At 46.7% G+C, this 23356-nt stretch overlaps 1 protein-coding gene across 2 annotated transcripts in view; it reads left to right on the top strand.

Annotated features, from left to right (window-relative positions):
• FAT2 (FAT atypical cadherin 2) overlaps positions 1 to 20840 on the top strand; it is an 85968-nt gene extending 65128 nt beyond the window's left edge. For both annotated transcript variants that reach the window (XM_055325118.1, XM_055325117.1), the window contains 5 exons: positions 3233 to 3378; positions 13147 to 13588; positions 15542 to 15695; positions 17300 to 17757; positions 18841 to 20840. In XM_055325118.1, coding sequence (XP_055181093.1) covers positions 3233 to 3378; positions 13147 to 13588; positions 15542 to 15695; positions 17300 to 17757; positions 18841 to 19373 — 1733 coding nt within the window. In that variant the 3' untranslated portion in view covers positions 19374 to 20840. The remainder of the gene's footprint in view (positions 1 to 3232; positions 3379 to 13146; positions 13589 to 15541; positions 15696 to 17299; positions 17758 to 18840) is intronic.
• The last annotated feature ends 2516 nt before the right edge of the window (positions 20841 to 23356 follow it).

The following is a 23356-nucleotide window of genomic DNA, read 5'->3' as shown; positions in this document are numbered from 1 at the left end:
CTTTGTGCTATTATAGAGATTAAATGAGTATTAAACATCAAGGGCTTGCTTAGAAAAGTGCCTGATACAGAGAAAGTGGTCACTAAGATGAGTCACTAATAATATTACCATTATTACTATAGCCTGGTGGCTATTAACCTCAAGACTTAAATTAGCTCAGGTTTTAACTCCAACTCCATCTCTTACTAGCTGTGTAATCTTGGGTGGGCTAATAAATTTTCTGAGCTGTTGTTTCTCATCTAGAAAATAATGAAAATATTATCACCTGCCTTCTGGAGTGGGTTTGGAAAGTAAATTACTTAATGGATATAAAAACACTTAGCCTTTTTCTGGCCCATAAGCACCCTGTCAATGATGGTTGTTATTCATGTGGTAGCAGTTGTTGCTAGAAGGACTCTGCTATGTGCCAGGCACTGTGTAGATGTTACCTAAACTGACTGTCACCAACACCCTACAAAGCAGGGTCATTAGTTCAAACTACAGTTGAAACTGAGGGATGGGGACTGTATTGGTTTACTTGAAACCACACAGCCTCCACTGAAGGGCTGGTTATTTAAATACCCATGTGTCCCACTCAAAGCCTGAGCTCTTCACCGCGCTCTACAGAAAGTCAGTTTTCAGATAAGACTCACCCCAGCACCCCTGGCATCAAGAATCCATGCTCTGGACCAGCTCAGGAGTATTGGCAAAAGGAAAAAGATGTTGCTTCCAGGTCGCCATCACCCCCTGCCTGGTCTGGCCTGCCCTTTATGGGTTCCCCCTGTTTGCATTGGGGAAATTCTTACTCTAAAGATTTGTGGACTTTCTCCAGGTCCCACTGCATTGAAGCTGGGTATGCTACTCTTGGTGTGTGTGTGGGGGGAGGGGGGTAGGAGGTGGGGAGGTGGGGGACTGGGAGGTCAGGTGTGCTTCCCTTCTGTGTCTCTTGCTCCAGAGTTACCTGCAAGGGGAACTGTGATAGCCAAAGGTTCTCTCTTGGTCACCTGGCACCAGACACCAGAGGTTCTAAAATTCATGCTTATGTATAATCATCTGGGGAGTGTGGTTTGTTTTTTGTTTTGTTTTTTTACATTTTCTAAATTTAAATTCAATTTTCCAACATATAGTGTAACACTTAGTGCTCATCTCATCAAGTGCCCCCCTCAGTGCCCACCACCCAGTCACCCCATCCGTCTACCCACTTCTCCTTCCACAACCCTTTGCTTGTTTCCCAGAGTTAGGAGTCTCTCATGGTTTGTCTCCCTCTCTAATTTTCCCACTCAGTTCCCCTCCTTTCCCTTAATATCCCTCTCACTATTTCTTATATTCCATGTATGAGTGAAACCATATGATGATTGTCCTTCTCTGTTTGACTTATTTTACTCAACATAATACCCCCCAGTTCCATCCATGTTGGTATTTTTCTCTTCTGATGGCTGAATGATATTCCACTGGGGAGTGTGGTTTTAAAGAGATGTGCTCCTGGGTGTCACTTCCAGAGTGTATTATTTAGAAAGTCTTGTGTGAGACCTAGAATTGGCATTTTTATTTTTTTTAATTGTTTTTGAATTGGCATTTTTAATTAAGTTTTTATTTTAATTCCAGTATAGTTAACATACAGTGTTGTTTTAGTTTTAGGTGTACAATATGGTGATTAACAATTCTGTACATTATTCAGTGTTTGTCATAAGTGTACTCTTAATCTCTTCACCTGGTTCACCCAACCCCATCCACTCCCCTCTGGTAAACCATTAGTTTATTCCCTATAGTTAAGAGTCTGTTTTTTGGTTTCTCTCTCTCTCTCTCCTTGGAATTGTCATTTTTAAACAGCATCTCAGGCAATTAACATTTTGGTGAAATACAGCATACAGAAGGGTCCATGTCCCATAGTGTACAGCTCAACTATTTTTCACAAGCCAAATACACCCATGTAACTGGCACTGATACAAGGATCACAACATGACCAGCTTCTCAGGAGCCCCCTTTGGTCTCTCTTCCAGTCACCACACCCATTGTGGGGAGATTTTAAAAATACAGATCCATGTGTGCTTCCAGAACTACTGAGTCATAATCTCTGAGGGTAGAGTCTGGCATTCTGTATTAGATGAGCACTGGGTGTTATTCTGTATGTTGGCAAATTGAACACCAATAAAAAAGTAAATTATTAAAAAAATAAATAAAACTCTCTAGCTGATCCTGATATTTAGCCAAGCCTGGGAATTCTTAGATAATCTAGATCATCTTCAATATCCCATCTATTAATGACCTACTACAATAGAATTGCTAGCAGCAGAGAGTTTTAGACCTAAGGGATGACAGACTCAGGATCTTGAAATCCCATGTGCCTCAGGCTTCATGGTTCTTCCTTTTCCTCATGGCTTTTGCTCCCTCTCTTCAACAGTCTGGGACATCTGGGGCCTGTACAACTCTTCCCCTTGCCTGTCCGCTGATGAGCTTATTCACACTGAAGTTTTAGGGATTTAACAACTAGACTCACTTCTGGGGAGGGTACTGTTTGATATATATAACACAGCATTTCTCAAGGTGGGTCTACAGAATGCCATTTCTGAGAACTTTGAAGAGGTGGTCCACATAAGACGGTCCCATGGTTAAATAAACAGGAGAAAGTCAAGTTTAAGAGGAGACTCCTGTCTCTGCAACTATGTGCTAGCAATTGCTATAGGGTGGTGCACATACAGGACTTCATAGAAGTTTACCCCCCTTCTTTGGTTACAGTGACTCTCAACCTCTCAGCAGTATTTTATCTGGCTACATCTTCTCAAACAGTTACACTCCTAATAATAAAAGGGAGATCTTGAGGCAAATGACCTTTATGGTATTCCTGAAATAACACATATATACAGAATCCTCTCCATTCTTCCTCCTTCTTCCCCCAGTGATATCAGAAATAACACAGAAACTATGGAGGATAGAAATTTTTATTTTTACATGTTTAATTGGGTACATTTCTGGCTTGATTCTTGCTTTCTTAATGGTTTGAGCTTGTAGTTCCAGACTCAAGCTAGGACCCAAGGCAAGGGGCTCTGGGGCCAAAAGAAGGTGTGCAGGGTCATGGCCTCTGTCTAGCTGCAGTGACCCTGGCCAGGTACCTCCCCTTGCCCCCCAAGAAGCCTCACTTCTTCATCTATAAAATGTGAGCAATATGACCCAAGGGTCAAATGAGACAAAGTTGGTTTGAAGATTCTGTGGAGACCTCTTCATGTGGAGCTGACATCTCCGGTTGCTTCTACAGGTACTGCCACAAGATTCAGTGGACAAAGCTTTGGGCGGTACAATCTTCCAGAGGCACAGAACTGGCACATCCATTTCCGCCTGAAAACACTCCAATCACAGGCTATTCTCCTGTTCAGTAATGAGACAGTGTATGTCTCCCTGAAGGTAAGGCACTGCCAGCCTGAGGGATTTCATGTGGGTGTGCCAGGCTAGGGAGGTAGTGACAACCTCAGGAACAGCCAAGAAGTCCAGTTTCTGGCAAAGAAAACCCTGCATAGTTTTCAGGGATGCTGGTGTGACTATTGGCTTAAGACACAAGACTTTCCAGTTGTGATGTCCAAAGCCCCACTCAAATGGAAATATATATCCAAAAAACAACCAGAGGTTGGACTGCTCTGTGGGAGGAGAGAGAGCTTCTGAAGATGGAGAAATGGGAGGCCACTTAGCCATGGTGTGCTGTTGTTGTTTTATCACTTTTGCTGAGTAACAGACCAGCGTTTTCCAAGATGAGTGGGAGGCTGGCTACCACTGGGGTGCTCAAGACTACAAACCCCAGCATTAAGTTATATGGAATCACATGGAAGAAAAACAAATTTCCTTTCTAATGGTCTCTTAGGGCTTTCACCCCTACAAGGGGAAGACTGACAATAAACATAAACATAATAACTCAGAAAATTATAGTTTGTCCAAATGTGATATGCTTTGGCTTAAAAAAAGGTTAAGGGGCAGGGCACCTGGGTGGCTCAGTGGTTGAGCATCTGCCTTTGGTTCAGGGTGTAATCCTGGGGTCCTGGGATCGAGTCCTGCAGCAGGCTTCCCAAGGAGAGTCTGGTTCTCCCTCTGCCTATGTCTTTGCCTCTCTCTGTGTGTCTCTCATGAATGAATGAATGAATGAATGAATGAATGAATAAATCTTAACTTTAAAAAGTTAAGGGGGATCAGCACTGTAGGGACTTGCAATTTTAAGTAAGGTGACCAGGGAAGTCTTCACTGAGTTGGTAATTGCACCATAATATGAAGAGGATAAGGGAATTAGCTAGGTAGACATCTGGAGGAACAGCATTCTAGGGAGAGGGAATAACAATGCAAAAACCTTTTGGTAGAAGAATGCTGAGCATGTTCAAGGAACAGTCCAGATGTGTATATGGCTTGAGTAAAGAAAGTAAGGGAGAGAATAGTAGTATGAGTTGAGATCATAGGCCTCAAGTTCTCATAGGCCATTGAAGGACTTTGGCTTTTATTCTGAGCAAAATGGAAGGCATGAGAAGGTCTGAGCAGAGAATTGACATGATGTGACATATTCAAAAAGGTCATCATGGCTCCTGTGTTGATAAACAACTTTAGAGAAACAAGGATAAAAGCAGAGAGATCCAGCCAAGAGGCTATTGCAATAATTCAAGTGAGAGTAGTGGTCTAGATCAGGGTAATGACAGTGAACTGGGAAGAAGAGTTCGGATTTTGAATAGACTTTTGAAAGTAAAACCAACAGGATTTCCTAATGAATGAGGGCTGGGAGAGAAAGCAAGGAGTAATATGTGGGCCTGAATAATTGGAATGGAGTTGTTGCTAACAGACCCGGGGAAGGATATGGGTAGAGCAGAGGGATGATCTGAATTTGAGGGATGATCAGAGTTTCAGTTTTGGAGATGTAAGTATGAGATGCCTATTAGACTTCCAAGTGGAGCGGGATAAACAAGTCTAGTGTCTGTAGGAAAGGTCTGGGATAGAGATGAAGATCTGGGAGCCTTCAGCAAATACTTAGTATTGAAAGCTGTGAAACTGGATGAGATCACCAAAGGAACTAGATTGAAAAAAGAGTAGACCAAGGATTCATCCTTATGACACTCCAAATTGAGATGTCTGGCGAAAGAGAAGGATCCAACAAAAGAGACTGAAAATGTGCAACCAGTGATGTTGGAGGAAAACCAAGAGTATTGTATCCAGGAAACTGAATGAAGAACATGTATCATGAAGGAAGGAGTGACCAGCTGATAACATACTGCTGAGAGGTCAAGTGAGATGGGTAGTGATATTAATCATGGATTTGGCAACACAGAGGTTACTGAATACTCTGACACCAGTGGTTTCAGTATCATGGTGTGTGTGTGTGTGTGTGTGTGTGTGTGTGTGTGTGTGTGCGTGTGTGTATAATTTTGCTGCAATGAGACAGCAAAGGAAGAAGGTCTTATCTAGGGAGAGAAGTGGGTTCAAGACAATTTTTTTAAAGATTAGAGCAATAAAAGCATATTTGTGTGATGACTGGAATGTACAGTAGAGAATGAACAAAGACACAGGGAAGAAAAAGGAGAGTCAATGGAAATTCATCCTTGAGGCACCAGGGTGGGACCTAGTACATGAATGGAGAGATTGGCTTCCACCACGGTCGATAGATGTGATGGTCAGAGTGCCTGCAAGTCCCCATTTGATTGCTGAGAGCAAGGATGGGGAGGGGAGCATCAAGGGTCTGAAGAGAGAAAAGTTGTGAAAATAGTCATCTGGGAGAGTAAACCAAGGAAGATGGCACCATAATCAGGCACCACTCAGGGTGAGGGAAACTAAAAAGATATAACCCAGCAGTTCTCAGACTTCTTGATTTTCAGGACTTTTTAAGATTTCAGGACTCTTAAAAATAATTGAAGATCTAGGGAAGTTTTGTTTTTGTGGGTTAGAGCTATGAATTTTTCCAGTATTAGAAATTAAAACTGATCGCTTCTCGGCCTTTTGGCTAAGATCAAGTGTAGAAATTAAAAGTGAGATGGGATGCCTGGGTGGTTCAGCGGATGAGCATCTACCTTTGGCTCAGGGCGTGATCTGGGGTCTGGGGATGGAGTCCCACACCGGGCTCCCTGCAAGAAGCCTGCTTCTCCCTCTGCCTATGTCTCTGCCCCGCCCCCCTCTCTGTCTCTCATGAATAAATACATAAAATCTTAAAAAAAAAGAAATTAAAACTGAGAAATGTTAAAATCTTTATTAATTTATTTTAAAATAGCAAGAAACCTATTATATGTTAACATAAATATCATATTATTGTGAACAATAATTACATTGTCCAAAATTAGGAAAAAAGAAGAGTGGCACCGTTTTACATTTTTGCAAATCCCTCTTATGTATAGCTTTATAGTAGATAGCTGGATTTTCATTTTTACATCTGCATTCATCTGTTTTGATAGCACATGTCTGGAAATCACTGTATATTTGTGACAGAATGAGAGTAGAAAAGGCAAATAATTTTTTAGGATTATTGTAAAAATGGTGTCCCCTTGTGGGTCCTCTGGAAAAGTCTTGAAGGCCCACTTTGAGAACCGCAGAACTGTTGAATAAGAGAACAGGAGTGAGGGAGGTTTTCTGTTTGGTTCTTTTTTTTTTTTTAATGAATTAATTTTTATTGGTGTTCAATTTACCAACATACAGAATAACACCCAGTGCTCATCCCGTCAAGTGTTCCCCTCCGTGCCCGTCACCCATTCACCCCCACCCCCCGCCCTCCTCCCCTTCCACCACCCCTGGTTCATTTCCCAGAGTTAGAAGTCTTTATGTTCTGTCTCCCTTTCTGATATCTCCCACACATTTCTTCTCCCTTCCCTTATATTCCCTTTCGCTATTATTCATATTCCCCAAATGAATGAGACCATATAATGTTTGTCCTTCTCCGATTGACTTACTTCACTCAGCATAATACCCTCCAGTTCCATCCACGTTGAAGCAAATGGTGGGTATTTGTCATTTCTAATGGCTGAGTAATATTCCATTGTATACATAAACCACATCTTCTTTATCCATTCATCTTTCGATGGGCACCGAGGCTCCTTCCACAGTTTGGCTATTGTGGACATGGCTGCTAGAAACATCGGGGTGCAGGTGTCCCGGCGTTTCATTGCATCTGAATCTTTGGGGTAAATCCCTAACAGTGCAATTGCTGGGTCGTAGGGCAGGTCTATTTTTAATTCTTTGAGGAACCTCCACACAGTTTTCCAGAGTGGCTGCACCAGTTCACATTCCCACCAACAGTGTAAGAGGGTTCCCTTTTCTCCGCATCCTCTCCAACATTTGTTGTTTCCTGCCTTGTTAATTTTCCCCATTCTCACTGGTGTGAGGTGGTATCTCATTGTGGTTTTGATTTGTATTTCCCTGATGGCAAGTGATGCAGAGCATTTTCTCATGTGCATGTTGGCCATGTCTATGTCTTCCTCTGTGAGATTTCTCTTCATGTCTTTTGCCCATTTCATGATTGGATTGTTTGTTTCTTTGGTGTTGAGTTTAATAAGTTCTTTATAGATTTTGGAAATTAGCCCTTTATCTGATATGTTATTTGCAAATATCTTCTCCCATTCTGTAGGTTGTCTTTGAGTTTTGTTGACTGTATCCTTTGCTGTGCAAAAGCTTCTTATCTTGATGAAGTCCCAATAGTTCATTTTTGCTTTTGTTTCTTTTGCTTTCGTGGATGTATCTTGCAAGAGGTTACTGTGGCCAAGTTCAAAAAGGGTGTTGCCTGTGTTCTCCTCTAGGATTTTGATGGAGTCTTGTCTCACATTTAAATCTTTCATCCATTTTGAGTTTATCTTTGTGTATGGTGCAAGAGAGTGGTCTAGTTTCATTCTTCTGCATGTGGATGACCAATTTTCCCAGCACCATTTATTGAAGAGACTGTCTTTCTTCCAGTGGATCGTCTTTCCTCCTTTGTCGAATATTAGTTGACCATAAAGTTCAGGGTCCATTTCTGGGTTCTCTATTCTGTTCCATTGGTCTATGTGTCTGTTTTTGTGCCAGTACCACACTGTCTTGATGACCACAGCTTTGTAGTACAACCTGAAATCTGGCATTGTGATGCCCCCAGATATGGTTTTCCTTTTTAAAATTCCCCTGGCTATTCGGGGTCTTTCTGATTCCACACAAATCTTAAAATAATTTGTTCTAAGACTCTGAAGAAAGTCCATGGTATTTTGATAGGGATTGCATTCAACGTGTAAATTGCCCTGGGTAACATTGACATTTTCACAATATTAATTCTGCCAATCCATGAGCATGGAATATTTTTCCATCTCTTTGTGTCTTCCTCAATTTCTTTCAGAAGTGTTCTATAGTTTTTAGGGTATAGATCCTTTACCTCTTTGGTTAGGTTTATTCCTAGGTATCTTATGCTTTTGGGTGCAATTGTAAATGGGATTGACTCCTTAATTTCTCTTTCTTCAGTCTCATTGTTAGTGTATAGACATGCCATTGATTTCTGGGCATTGATTTTGTATCCTGCCACGCTACCAAATTGCTGTATGAGTTCTAGCAATCTTGGGGTGGAGGCTTTTGGGTTTTCTAGGTAGAGTATCATGTCATCGGCGAAGAGGGAGAGTTTGACTTCTTCTTTGCCAATTTGAATGCCTTTAATGTCTTTTTGTTGTCTGATTGCTGAGGCTAGGACTTCCAGTACTATGTTGAATAGCAGTGGTGAGAGTGGACATCCCTGTCTTGTTCCTGATCTTAGGGGAAAGGCTCCCAGTGCTTCCCCATTGAGAATGATATTTGCTGTGGGCTTTTCGTAGATGGCTTTTAAGATATCGAGGAAAGTTCCCTCTATCCCTACACTCTGAAGAGTTTTGATCAGGAATGGATGCTGTATTTTGTCAAATGCTTTCTCTGCATCTAATGACAGGATCATATGGTTCTTGGTTTTTCTTTTGCTGATATGATGAATCACATTGATTGTTTTACGAGTGTTCAACCAGCCTTGTGTCCCGGGGATAAATCCTACTTGGTCATGGTGAATAATTTTCTTAATGTGTTGTTGGATCCTATTGGCTAGTATCTTGTTGAGAATTTTTGCATCCATGTTCATCAGGGATATTGGTCTGTAATTCTCCGTTTTGGTGGGGTCTTTGTCTGGTTTTGGAATTAAGGTGATGCTGGCCTCATAGAATGAATTTGGAAGTACTCCATCTCTTTCTATCTTTCCAAACAGCTTTAGTAGAATAGGTATGATTTCTTCTTTAAACGTTTGATAGAATTCCCCTGGGAAGCCATCTGGCCCTGGACTCTTGTGTCTTTGGAGGTTTTTGATGACTTCTTCAATTTCCTCCCTGGTTATTGGCCTGTTCAGGTTTTCTATTTCTTCCTGCTCCAGTTTTGGTAGTTTGTGGCTTTCCAGGAATGCGTCCATTTCTTCTAGATTGCCTAATTTATTGGCGTAGAGCTGTTCATAATATGTTTTTAAAATCGTTTGTATTTCCTTGGTGTTGGTAGTGATCTCTCCTTTCTCATTCATGATTTTATTAATTTGAGTCTTCTCTCTCTTCTTTTTAATAAGGTTGGCTAATGGTTTATCTATCTTATTAATTCTTTCAAAGAACCAACTCCTGGTTCTATTGATCTGTTCCACAGTTCTTCTGGTCTCAATTTCGTTGATTTCTGCTCGAATTTTAATTAACTCTCTTCTTCTGCTGGGCGTCGGGTCGATTTGCTGCTTCTTCTCTAGCTCCTTTATGTGTAAGGTTAGCTTTTGTATTTGAGTTCTTTCCAGTTTTTGAATGGATGCTTGTATTGCGATGTATTTCCCCCTCAGGACTGCTTTTGCTGCATCCCAAAGATTTTGAACAGTTGTATCTTCATTCTCATTAGTTTCCATGAATCTTTTTAATTCTTCCTTAATTTCCTGGTTGACCCTTTTATCTTTTAGCAGGATGGTCCTTAACCTCCACGTGTTTGAGGTCCTTCCAAACTTCTTCTTGTGATTGAGTTCTAATTTCAAGGCGTTATGGTCTGAGAATATGCAGGGGACGATCCCAATCTTTTGGTATTGGTTCAGACCCGATTTGTGACCCAGTATGTGGTCTATTCTGGAAAAAGTTCCATGTGCACTTGAGAAGAATGTGTATTCAGTTGAGTTTGGATGTAAAGTTCTGTAGATATCTGTGAAATCTATCTGGTCCAGTGTATCATTTAAAGCTCTCGTTTCTTTGGAGATGTTGTGTTTAGAAGACCTATCAAGGGTAGAAAGAGCTAGATTGAAGTCACCAAGTATAAGTGTATTATTATCTAAGTATTTCTTCACTTTGGTTAATAATTCGTTTAAGTATTTGGCAGCTCCCACATTCGGGGCATATATATTGAGGATTGTTAAGTCCTCTTGTTGGATAGATCCTTTAAGTATGATATAGTGTCCCTCTTCGTCTCTCACTACTGTCTTCGGAGTGAATTTTAGTTTATCTGATATAAGGATGGCTACCCCTGCTTTCTTTTGAGAACCATTTGAATGGTAAATGGTTCTCCAACCTTTTATTTTCAAGCTGTAGGTGTCCTTCTGTCTAAAATGAGTCTCTTGTAGACAGCAAATAGATGGGTCCTGCTTTTTTATCCAGTCTGAAACCCTGCACCTTTTGATGGGGTCATTAAGCCCGTTCACATTCAGAGTTACTATTGACAGATATGAGTTTAGTGTCATCATGATATCTATTTAGTCCTTGTTTTTGTGGATTGTTCCACTGAACTTCTTCTTAAAGGGGAATTTTAAGAGTCCCCCTTAAAATTTCTTGCAGAGCTGGTTTGGAGGTCACATATTCTTTCAGTTCCTGCCTGTCTTGGAAGCTCTTTATCTCTCCTTCCATTTTGAATGAGAGCCTTGCTGGATAAAGTATTCTTGGTTGCATGTTCTTCTCATTTAGGACCCTGAATATGTCCTGCCAGCCCTTTCTGGCCTGCCACGTCTCTGTGGAGAGGTCTGCTGTTACCCTAATATTCCTCCCCATGAAAGTCAGGGACTTCTTGTCTCTTGCTGCTTTAAGGATCTTCTCTTTATCTTTGGAATTTGCAAGCTTCACTATTAGATGTCGAGGTGTTGAACGGTTTTTATTGATTTTAGGGGGGGGATCTCTCTATTTCCTGGATCTGAATGCCTGTTTCCCTTCCCAGATTGGGAAAGTTTTCAGCTAGGATTTGTTCAAATACATATTCTGGCCCTCTGTCCCTTTCGGCGCCCTCGGGAACCCCAGTTAAACATAGGTTTTTCTTCCTTAGGCTGTCATTTAATTCCCTTAATCTGTCTTCATGGTCCTTTAATTGTTTGTCTCTTTTTTCCTCAGTTTCCCTCTTTGCCATTAACTTGTCTTCTATGTCACTCACTCGTTCTTCCACCTCGTTAACCCTCGTCGTTAGGACTTCTAGTTTGGATTGCATCTCATTCAGTTGATTTTTAATTTCTGCCTGATTGGATCTAAATTCTGCAGTCATGAAGTCTCGTGAGTCCTTAATGCTTTTTTCTAGAGCCACCAGTAGCTGTAGAATAGTGCTTCTGAATTGGCTTTCTGACATTGAAGTGTAATCCAGATTTTGTAGCTCTGTGGGAGAGAGGGCTGTTTCTGATTCTTTCTTTTGAGGTGAGGTTTTCCTTCTAGTCATTTTGCTCAGTGCGGAGTGGCCAAAAACAAGTTGTATTGGGAAAAGGAGAGAAAGAGAGAGAAGGAAAGAAAAGAGAAAAAGAAAAAAGAAAAAGAAAAGAAAAAGGAAAGAAGAGAAGAAAAAGGGAAAGAAAAAGAAAGGTGAAAAAAAAGGGGGGTGGGGGAAGCAATCGGAAATCAAAAAGAAAAGAAAAAGAAAAAAAGAAAAAAAAAACACGGGGGAGTATTTCTGTAGACTTTAAGTCCCTTGACTTCCCCTGGAACTGGTCCGTCCAGCTGGTCTTCTGGGGGAGGGGCCTGTTGCGCTGATTTTCAGGTGTTAGCCCTTGGGGGAGCTGCTCTGCCCCTGCCTGCTGCAGGGCTCAGCGGGGGTTGTTTACCCCGTGGGGCCCCAGGAGGAACAGCCGCAGTTGCTATGGCAACTCTGGAAGCCTGGATTCAGCCTCCGCAGGAACTACGGGGCTCGGGGCTCTCGGCTCTCCGTCCGCAGGGCCTGGAGGCTCCGGGGCGGGGCCGCTGATCTGCTCAGCTCGGGGCAGGAGCGTCCTCGCTGTCCTGGGCCCTCCCAGCCTCTGCCTGTCCCGGGGGAGGCCGGATCCTGGGCTGTGTCCCGGCGCCCTGTGCTCCGGGGCCTGCGCTGTGGGATTCGCGCTCCCGCCCCGCAGCCCCCTCCGCGGAGCCGCCGCCCGAGCCCCTCCGAGCTGCTCCGGGTCCAGCTGTGCGCGCTGCAGCCCTTTAGGGAGCTTGGCTGTGGGGTGTGGCGCGCTTTCCCCGGGGCGCAGGTGTCTGTTAGTGTCCCCGGGAGCCCGAGGGCATCCCCGCCCTCCTGGGTCCTGCTCCAACTCCCTGCGAGCCCCTTTCCGCCCGCCCGGGAAGGTTGGTGCAGCTCCTGCTCCTCCGGGACGGGGCTCTCCTGTCCTGGGGACACTCGCCCCGGCCTCAGCCCGGCTCCTCGCGGGGCCCCTCCCCCTCGGAGGCCTTTTGTTTCTTTATTTCTTTTTCCCCGTCTTCCTACCTTGATAGAAGCGCGGAACTCCTCTCACTGTAGCGTTCCAGCTGGTCTCTCTTTACATCTCAGGCCGAATTCGTAGATTTTCAGGATGGTTTGAAGGTTATCTAGGTAATTTGGTGGGGACAGGTGATTTGGGGACCCTGCTCTTCCGCCATCTTGCCCCTCCTCTCTCTGTTTGGTTCTTGAGGGCCAACTTTGAGGAGTGCAGAACATAGGAGAGGCTTTGTAGAAGAATCCAAAAGACATAGTCTCAGTCAGCAAGGCTTCTCCGGGTCTCGGTTTCCTCATCTGTGAAACGCAGATGCCATCCCTCCAGACCATTCCATGGAGTGTGGTAAGGACCAAATGAGACCATAGATAGGCATTGAGGGCTTTCATACTCTACAAAGACAATGTTTAAAACAGCCTTGAAAATCACCAAATACTGCCTCTCTCACCCATAAAAATATAACCAACATTCTTTGCACCCTCAGCCTGTTAGCGGCGCTTTTTACAAGGACTTCTTGGCTTTGCTCATGGCCATCTGGGTTTTCTTTGCAGCTGGTCGACGGAGTCCTACAGCTGGAATACCATTGCCCAGGTGGTTTCCATGGAAATCTATCCTCCTGGCTCCAAGTGAATGACCAAGAGTGGCACTCCATTGTGGTGGCGGAGACAGGCACTGCCATTCGCCTGTTGGTTGACGGCTCAGGCAATACCTCCCTTGCGCTCCCAGAGAACTGCCAGGGTCTCAGGCCTGAAGGAGACCTCTTTCTGGGTGGCCTCGTTCTCCTGCATTCTTCCCCGGTTGTGTCCCAGGGTTTTGAAGGCTGCCTGGATGCGGTCATGATCAACGGAGAGGCGCTGCAGCTGCTGGTCCACGGCAAGAGGGCATCAGGCCTGCTGGAGAGGCAGGCCCTCACCCAGTGCTGCTGGCACGGTGAGGACTGCGGCCAAAGCCCGTGCCTCAATGGCGGCAAGTGCTCGCAGAGCCGAGAGGCAGGTAAGGTGCTGGAAATGGCTCCGGGGCTTATCCCAGGAGGCGCCTCAGATGGCCCCAGCCTGTTGAACTAGCGATCACATATCACTGAAGAGTTTACAAAGTATATTGCTCCAGCACAGCCCCATGAGGGAGAGAGGGGTGGAAGAAAGCCACGGAGGGCTCCATTTTACAGCACAGGCAACGCTGGGCTGTGTAAGGAAACCCAGATCGGTGAAGGAACTTGCCCAAGGGCCCATGGCTGTTAAGTGTTAAGGTGCATTTAGGGTGCAGATCTCAGGGAAGCCCCCCCCCCAATCCGAGTGTCTCTCTCTTCCCCCTACTGTCTCGTGAGTAACGGGTTGGGATGGACTAGGTTTACACTAAGGGAAGCCAGCAGGCTTTGCTCTCGCTCAACAAGCGCTGACTTTCTACTTGTTTGGATGGGGGACAGGCATGACCAGGGACCTCTGGTGCTGCAGGCTGAGGTCATCACACACCTCAGTGTTATCCCTGGGCTGTGCCAAGTTCTTCTCTTTTATTCCCCTTTAACCTATACTCAGCTGCCGTCCCCCATAGGCAAACACTTAAGTTTTTAAATGAGTTCTTGCAAAATGTATACTACTGACTTTACACAGGCTTGAACTTCTAATTACATAGGTGCCATATCAGTTTTTACACTTTTCCGTCCACATAGCCACGATTCATAGTCGTTGCTTTTATTGTGGCTCAGTACACCGATGGATGTGCAGTCCCGTCTTCCCTCTCTACTCAGCTGGCACCAAATACCCTGGAAATCTTTCAACGATCCCACCTCCCAATCTTTTTAACATCCCACCTCCATCAACAATGCTGTGTGAATATCCTCATATGTATCTTCTTGTGAACTGTATGAGAACTTCCTACACACACACACACACACACACACACACACACGCACACACACACATACACACCATGCCGGGGATGGAATTCACATACCCAGAGAATGTAAATAATTATTTTAAATTTACATTCAGGGCCATGTTGCTCTTCAGCATGGCCACAGCAGCCTGCACTTCCACCAGCAGTGAGGGAGGATCCTAGATCTCTGTCAACACTTGGCATGATCCCATTTTCTCATTTTGGCTTGGATAATAGTATTGTCATTTCCAAAATATCTAAGGGGCCCATCACGTCTGTCTGTCTGCACTACCAAGTGGCTATCGTCTCTCACCCTAGGGCTGGCCTCCTCCCTGTTCTCCTTTCTCTCCCTTCACCTGCGCCTTCCAGCAGGGCACCAGAGTGACCTTTATACAAAGCAGATCTCGGTGCGTCACTTTGCTGCTTGGAAACCTTGAAGTGGCTTCCCCTTGCTGTTAAGATAGAGTCCTGTTTCCTAATTCCTGCATTTGGCTCAGAGTGATGCTTCGGCCCCTCCCACCTCCCTGGCCCTGCAACCCCCGCTCTCCCTTGGCTTGCTAAGCTCTGTTGTTTTATGATAATTACTAATACACTGATATTATACACAAGTGGTTCGATAGGTTTGAATCCTAAATTTGCCATTTCCTTGCTGGGTAATCTTGAGCAAATGTCATGCATTCTCTGTGCCTCATCTCCTCACCTGCCATCAACTTCTATGTGTCCCCTAATGAGGATGACAGTAATCAATTGCAGAGTGGTCATGAGGCTCAAATGGGCCGACACATGCAGATTCTTGGCACGGTGACTAGCACTAAACAAGTGTCGTGTAGGATGATGAAGTAGAGCTCCATTACTATTCTGTAGATGCCTGTTCTCTGTAGACTATACATTTGAGGGCAGGGATCACGTCTTCCCATCCATCCTGGCAGCAGTGCTCCGCAGGGTGCTTGTCACAGAAGGAGGCTCTCAATAACTAGACATGGACGCTCGGATCTGCAGACATGCTGAGGCCTCCCCTCTGTCCCAGAGGCCCTCTCAGCCTGCAGCTGTCTGAAGCTCTTCCCTCCCTCCCAGGCTATGTCTGCAAGTGTCCCCCCCAGTTCTCGGGAAGACACTGTGAACGAAGAAGAGAGAACTGCACGTCCATGCCCTGCCTGGAAGGTGGCACTTGCATCTCATCTCCTGAAGGTGCCTCCTGTAACTGCCCTCACCCTTATATGGGAGACAGGTAAGCGCAGAGGGGCCACCTGCCATTGGCTCCTCACCGTGGGTGGGCACTGTTCGGAAATGACCTCTGCACTCTGCTCTCCAGAGACGCCAATGGGAGACCAGGAGCTGAGTGCTCCCGCGACCTGGCTATCTGGCTTTTCCCATGTGCCGAGGCTTCTCCCTCCAGCCACCTACGCCAGAACACTCAGGGAAGGAGGGTTCTTATGAACATTTCCCAAGCCTTGTTCTAAACCTACTGAGTCAGACTCATTAGGCTGGGGCCTGGGAATCTGCACTTCTCATCAGCTCCTCAGGCATTTCTGATTTTTGCTGAAGTCTGAAAATGGCTAAAGTTCTTATTCTCTGGTTCTGGACTGTGACTTCCCAGAAAGTGGCCAGGGGACAATGACTCCTTCAGGTACAAACACTGCTGTAGGTCTCAAACCCCGCTGCAAGCTACCTGTGCTCCATAGTGTGCTGGTCTGGGGGACTGCAAGCATCCTTAGATCCCTAGAATCCCAGAGGTCTAGAGGCTTGGTGATTATCTGCTTTCATAACCCTCCCGTTTGGGAACTTTTAAAAAATCATCAGGGATACTTGTGAAAAATACAGATTTCTGGACCAACTATATCAGAATCTCCAAAGAATGAGACCTGGGATTCTATCTATAACAAGCTCCCAAGGGATTCCCCTTCCTGTCAGCTTGTGCATAAGAGAGCCAATGATACAGTCCACTCACTCACCTTACAGATGGGAAAACGAAGCCCTTAGAGAAGGAAATGGCTTGTCCAAATCCCCTCATGTGTTTATGACCCAAGTCCGTTCTCTCAGCACCTGGCATTCCGGCCCCACCGCACACCTCACTCTGCAGTAGGTGTGCTGGCAGGACACGTCCTGGCTGAAAGTGGTAGTGTTTGCATTTTAAAAGAGGAACTTGGGAAGGACAATGTCTAACCCAAAAGGACAAAGTGTTGGTGGTGAAATTGTAGACACTGAGACTCAAACAGGCTGCGGGGAGCCTTTCCCAATAGCCCTCAAAAGTAGATGAAACTGGTCACGGAAGCCTCCTAGGAGCCTTACGCCATGGAATGCCAAGCTGACGGTGACAATTCCAAGTGCTCTCTCTGAACGGTTGTCCAATGGAAGGTCTGTGCAGGACCACACTGGGTTCTGTGACCTCCTGAAGAACAGTGGGTAACGCTGGTGGTGTCCAGCTGCCATGGTTGGGTGCTGCTGACTTGCAGCTGGGACTCTGGCATTACTGCTGAGGACAGCTGGCTCAAATGGGCTGATACATGTGGTTGGAAGCCTCACCTCACTGGTGGAGTGTATAGCCAATGCCTGAATCTCATGAATCAAAAATAACAGATGTGCCCAGAGCCTAGATTCCAAATGGTCACGAATGAAGTTGTAACTGACTCCCACACCTTACTGGTGGAAGATGGAAGGCTCTGATGTTGATATGTGTGATTGTTATCATCTGCTGCCGTTTTGTTCTCTTTTTTTTTGGTTGAAAACTGAGAAGGTAGGCTTGAGTACAGGGGTCCATAAATTTTTGTGAGAGGGGACATGGAAAGGGAAGTACAGCGACTCAACCCCCTGACTCCTTCTCTGTCTCTGCAGGTGTGAAATGGAAGCAAGGGGCTGCTCAGAAGGACACTGTCTAGTCACCCCTGAGATCACAAGGGGGGACTGGGGGCAGCAGGAGATTCTGATCATCATAGTGGCCCTACTGTTTATCATTTTAAGCACCACTGGGCTTCTCTTCTACTACCGCCGTTGCAAGTCCCACAAGCCCGTGGCCATGGAGGACCCAGACCTCCTGGCCAGGAGTGTTGGTGTGGACACCCAAACTATGCCTGCCATCGAGCTCAACCCGCTGACCACCAGCTCCTGCACCAACCTGAACCAACTGGAGCCCAGCAAGACCTCGGTTCCGAATGAACTTGTCACTTTCGGACCCAGCTCTAAGCAACGGCCAATGGTCTGCAGTGTGCCTCCCAGACTCCCGCCAGCTGCGGCCCCTTCCCACTCCGACAATGAGTCCATCATTAAGAGGACATGGTCGGGCGAAGAGATGGGTCAGTATAGCCAGAGGCCCTCAGCCTCTGGAATTGACAGAATAGGGTGATAGACCTAAACACTCCATTATGTGAGGCTGCCATCCAGCCCAGTCCCTTGGGATGGAATATGAAGGGATGTGCTCAAGGTCACAGGGCACTAGTAGCCTGGACCAGATGCCACGTCTCTGGACTCAGAATCTGTGGCTCATTGCACCACTGCACCATGAACTCCTCCTCTAAATTCCAACTCACTCCATAGGATTGACATCTATGGCAGAAACCTGTAGACCCTGGCTAGGTGTAAATGGGATACCTGGGGGGAAAGCAGGGCTGCTGTTCCTTTGTGGTTTTCTGGGAAAGGCAAGAGTAGTAGTCTAAGCTTCTGATCACCCAATCTGGAGGTGTGGCACCCCCTGGGCCAGACCTGACTGACCTAGAGGGGGGATCTTCACCTCACTCTCATCTTTGGCTAAAAAGGAGGTGAATTTGTAAAGCACTTTATATTTTCTGGCTTACCCACTAATAGTTTAAAGGTATTTTCATAAACTTTTTGCTGATAGGGTAATCAGGGCCCATAAAGACACAGTAACTTGTTCTAACTCACGCAACTATTCAGTAGCAGGGACAGGGCAAAGACCAAGGATGCCTGGTCTCCGATCTTCCAAGCCACATCTCATGCAGTCACCCTCTGTGACAGATGCCATCACCCTCACCCCCCCAGTCCAAAATGTGTGTCTGTTTCCTTCAGTTGAGGAGACATAAGTCATTGGTAGGAGTTGGGATGGAGTTGCTGTCTCTAGCAGTGGCGAGTGGGTTGCATGGAGTCATCCATACTCTTCCTTATTCACTGACTCTTGGATCATTGGTACAGATGTGCTATTTGAGCTGGCTTTGGGTTAAACCCCGGCCTTGACGTTGGCCCTGTTGAATTCTAGATATCAATCTAAGCTGCCACAGACAACTCATACAGATGGCCACATACCCACCCAGTCTTTTGCCCATTTCTACCACATGCTGAATTATGCATAGCAGTGATAAGGCCTGCTGAAACCTTCACCAGGGAAACTCGGAGCTCATTTGTCTCTATCTTGTCATTTTCAGTGTGCCCTGGTGGAGCTACGATCTGGCCCCCAACTTACTCCAGGAAGGAGTGCTGGGAATACCCCCACACTGAAATGACCCCTGGCCCTCTGCTACCATCGCCTCACCAGCACCAGATCCAACCTGTGATGCCGGACCCAAGTGGCCTCTATGGGGGCTTTCCCTTTCCACTGGAGCTGGAAAACAAGCGGGCACCCCTCCCACCTCGTTATAGCAACCAGAACCTGGAAGATCTGATGCCCCCACGGCCCCCCAGTCCCCGGGAACACCTGCTGGCACCCTGTCTCAATGAGTACACAGCCATCAGCTACTACCACTCACAGTTCCAGCAGGGAGGGGGAGGGCCCTGCCTGGCAGAGGGGGGCTACAAAGGGGTGAGTATGCGCCTCAGCCGAGCTGGGCCCTCTTATGCTGACTGTGAGGTTGGGGCTGGGCATCCCACAGGGCGGGGCCAGCCCCAGGCTCCCCCCAACTATGAGGGCTCTGACATGGTGGAGAGTGATTATGGGAGCTGTGAGGAGGTTATGTTCTAGCTGTCCTCAGAGGAAGGCTGGTAGGAGGGCAAGGACTTGGCACCTTCCTCCTGTCTTACAGGAGTGAGTTGAGCATAGCTGGAAAAGTGGGAAGGAAGCCCTCATACCCAGTCCAGGCTGCCATACCTTGAAATGTGCTCTTACAGACCCCCAGGTAGTCCCTGAGGATGGAGGGAAGTTGAGGGTAGAGCTCCAAAAACAGCACTAGGGCCTCCAGCAGAATGGGGATGTACAGAGCAGTTAACCATGGAAAACCAGGACAAACTGATTCCTGGGACCAGCAAGAGGCAGTCTGTCTCACTGATTGTCCTCTCCCTGTCCCCAGGGAGGCAGCTGTCAGGGAGCATTCTTACACCCGCCCACAGCTCCATTCCAGAGGCAGAGGCAGAGTCAGAGGCAGAGGCAGGTCTACCCCTGACAGGCAATCACTACATCAGCTACAGAGACAAGGTCAAGGGTCACCTGACCCTGGAGGGCCACAGGTATCCTCTTGGGGCTGAGAGGTGAGCAATGCACCTGTGCATCCTGCCTCATTCATACGTAAATGCAGCATCTGCTCTGTGTGAGGCACTGTGCTAGGCATGGGGCACGATGTGAATGAAGGCGACAAGGGCTTCTGAGGAGCACCACTTGACCTCAGTCTCCTGAGGCCCCACTCCTGGAATCCAGAGTCCAAGGAACTTGCTCCACCTCTTTAAGTCATATGACTTTCCACGAGCCAGGGCCTGCCAAGATTCATGCAGCCCTGAACCTTCTTTGTTAAAGAATGCAGACCTCATGGAACTCTGGGTTCTTCACCCCAAGTTTCTCAAGCACTTTGGTCCAAAGGCAGGCAGGACATAATTCTTTGTTTTTAAAATTCTTAGGCACTTTTCAATCTTGCTGCCTGGATGAGTTGCCCCAAAGGGATTTTTCTTCCCTAGACACAAGGAACTAAGAACTCCCCATTCAGGGCATCAGGGCAGGGTAGAGGCGTGGAGCTGGACATAAGTGTCCAGGCTGGACACTCTGCCTTTTCCTGCCCCTCCATCTCAGATGCCTGCCAATCTAAGTGTTACCTGCAGTGACTCAACCCTATGCATGGAGGGTCAATGTGGGCACGTGTCTGCACATGTGGGCACCTCATGTATAGTATGTGTGTACACGTGTAGAGTATATGTAGCCAACAGTGGCAGGGACCAGAGAATTCTGGTGGGCCTTGCCACTCCCTTCCTCTACCAATCCTTTTCTCTGGTCCAATGACTTTTCATTCGTGTTGCTTCTGAAGACAAAAGTCAAAAGAAAGAGCAATAGAGACTCTCACCCACAGGGTTGCTGCTTATGGCGAGAGGGAGCTGTGTGGGTGAGGGCATATTCGTGCGAGTGGCTCACAGCTGTGTGTGTGACTGTGTGTGAGTGGCAGGATGCATGGTTTCATTGATCACTGGTTGTTGTTTTTTTAATAATAAAGTGTCTTTTTTACAGTTATTTTATCTGTCACTTACCCTGTTTGAGGTTGGTCAATAATTTGTTTTTTCCCCTGTCAGTCTAGCTAGTCTTCTGGGGGAGGGGCCTGCTGTACTGATTTTCAGGTGTTAGCACTTGGGGGAGCTGCTCAGCCCCCCACCTGGTCTACTGCTCAGTGAGTGATGTTTATCCTGTTTATCTGGTGAGGCCACCATGAGGCTCAGCGGGGGTTGTTTACCCCGTGAGGCCCCAGGAGGAACCACCACAGTGGCAGCGGCCAGCTCTGGAGCCCTGGATTCAGCTCCCGCAGTGACTACAGAGCTCTCAGTCTGCAGGGGCCTGGATGCTCTGGGGGCGGGGCTGCTGATCTGCTCAGCTGGGGGCGGGGGGGGGGGGGGTGGTGGCGCACGGACTCAGGAGTGTCCTTGATCCTGTTTAAGTTTGGGTCAGGGGAAGGGCCTGAGGGTCTCTGGGCCCCTCCAAGCTGAGGTTCATGGAATATGGGGACTAGAAGGGATCCCCCCTTGAGGTCATCAAGCACTGTGATCCCCAAACCTAGCAAAATGGCTAAAATATAGCCCCAATGCCAGATATACAAAATCAGAATCTCTGGGGGCGAGGCCCAGGACACTTTTCAGGGAAAAACATCTTTAATTCCAACACAACTGCCCACAATCAGGGGCAAGTCCACTAATCAGCAAGTGAGTAAATAAATGGCCTGGGGCAAGACTTCAGGACTTGCACCAGCACCCCCTGCACCACATGACACTGGTAGGGGAGAGTGAGCTTTATAGCACAGGTCTTGGGAAGCCAGCCCTCCTGGTGTCCAGAGCCAGCCTACGCCTGAGGCTCTACGGGCTCACTTCACAGCCCAGCTGGATGTGCACGTCACTGGGCAACTGTGACACGAGCTTGCAGGTGACACCAAGACTGGCAAGCCCAGGCCCTGCTGCTGAGTTCCCAGTAGAGGTGGGCAGAGAAGGCACATCCATGGGGGGCACCAGATTTCATCGTGGCACCGGAGCCCGACAGGCTGGGTTCCAAACCCCCTCCACCACACACCAATGTGGCCTCAGGCAGGTATGAATTGGCTTTCTGTTTTTTTTTTAGAACAATAAACAACAAATGGTGACCATTGTACTAGAGAATAATACCAGATAGTATGTAGATAAGGTTAGCTTATCAGAACTGTGCAGGAAATCACATCTAAGCTAGTCCAGTGTTGCCCAGATTTCTGTTTTTTTGCTTGCCACTTTTATGATTTTTGCCTAATACCACCTGTATCATTATTCACTTTACAATTTTTAGTGCATTCCAATTTTTTTAAAAAATATTTTTATTCAGGGATCCCTGGGTGGCGCAGCGGTTTGGCACCTGCCTTTGGCCCAGGGCGCGATCCTGGAGACCCGGGATCGAATCCCACGTCGGGCTCCCCGTGCATGGAGCCTGCTTCTCCCTCTGCCTGTGTCTCTGCCTCTCTCTCTCTCTCTGTGACTATCATAAATAAATAAAAATTACAAAAAAAAATTAAAAAAAAAGAAATGCAATGAATTTAAAAAAATATTTTTATTCACCTTAAAATGACGTATCCACAAACTAAAGGATTTGAAAGTTACTGTTTTTTTCTAGAACACATGAAAACATATAAACATTCAGATTTTTTTTTAAAAAAAATTATTCATGAGAGACACAGAGAGAGAAGCAGGCTCCCTGCGGGGAGCCCAATGCGGGACTCAATCCCGGGACTCCAGTATCACACCCTGAGCCAAAGGCAGACGCTCAACCGCTGAGCCACGGGCATCCCAACATTCAGATTTTTAAAATGACTGTCCAGGGTCTGCTAAATCAACTGTGGAAGATGCTGATGTAGTGCATCTTCATTCCTGCTGTTCCTCATCCCAAGGCCCACAGGGGAGAAGATGAGACCCACATTCAGGCCTGCACCCAGCTTGGTTATCTCCCTACAACACAACTTGCTCTCCTTTTCCCGGATGGCGATGCCTGTCTCCACCCAGCCCACCTTCCCCCACCCCCCACAACAGGCCCCTCCTTCCCTTTGTCTTCCCGAGCCTGCACCTTCATGTACCAACCACCAGAGGGCGCTCTGGGATCAAGACTCAGCCTACTGAGCGGTAGGCGATCCCAAGGTTTTCAGGGAAATTCTTCAGTCTCAAGTCCCTGGGGCTCTGGTTCCAAACGTCCTGAGTCTTACACAGCGTAACAGTGGCCAAGAAAGACAGAGACGCATGTTTCTTGACTTCCCGGCTGGGTGTCTTTACAGCTCACCAAAATCATCTTTGCTACCACCACTCACTGGGGCACTTGCCGTATGACAGGTGCGGGGCAAGCACTGGACAGATTTTGTCTCATTTAATCCTCACAAAACCCAGCAAGGTAAGTACCTTCACAGAGGGACAGAGGGACAGAGACATACATAAATTAAGTGGCTTGTAACTTAAATTAGTGATTTAAAGTGAGGTCACCCAGTTCACAGGTGGCAGGGTGGGGATTTAATCCCAAGGCAGTCTGACTCCCAA

The sequence above is a fragment of the Nyctereutes procyonoides genome, unplaced genomic scaffold, assembly GCF_905146905.1.
Source record: "Nyctereutes procyonoides isolate TBG_1078 unplaced genomic scaffold, NYPRO_anot_genome, whole genome shotgun sequence".
Taxonomy (NCBI): domain Eukaryota; kingdom Metazoa; phylum Chordata; class Mammalia; order Carnivora; family Canidae; genus Nyctereutes; species Nyctereutes procyonoides.
This window is presented reverse-complemented; position numbering and strand designations above follow the sequence as displayed.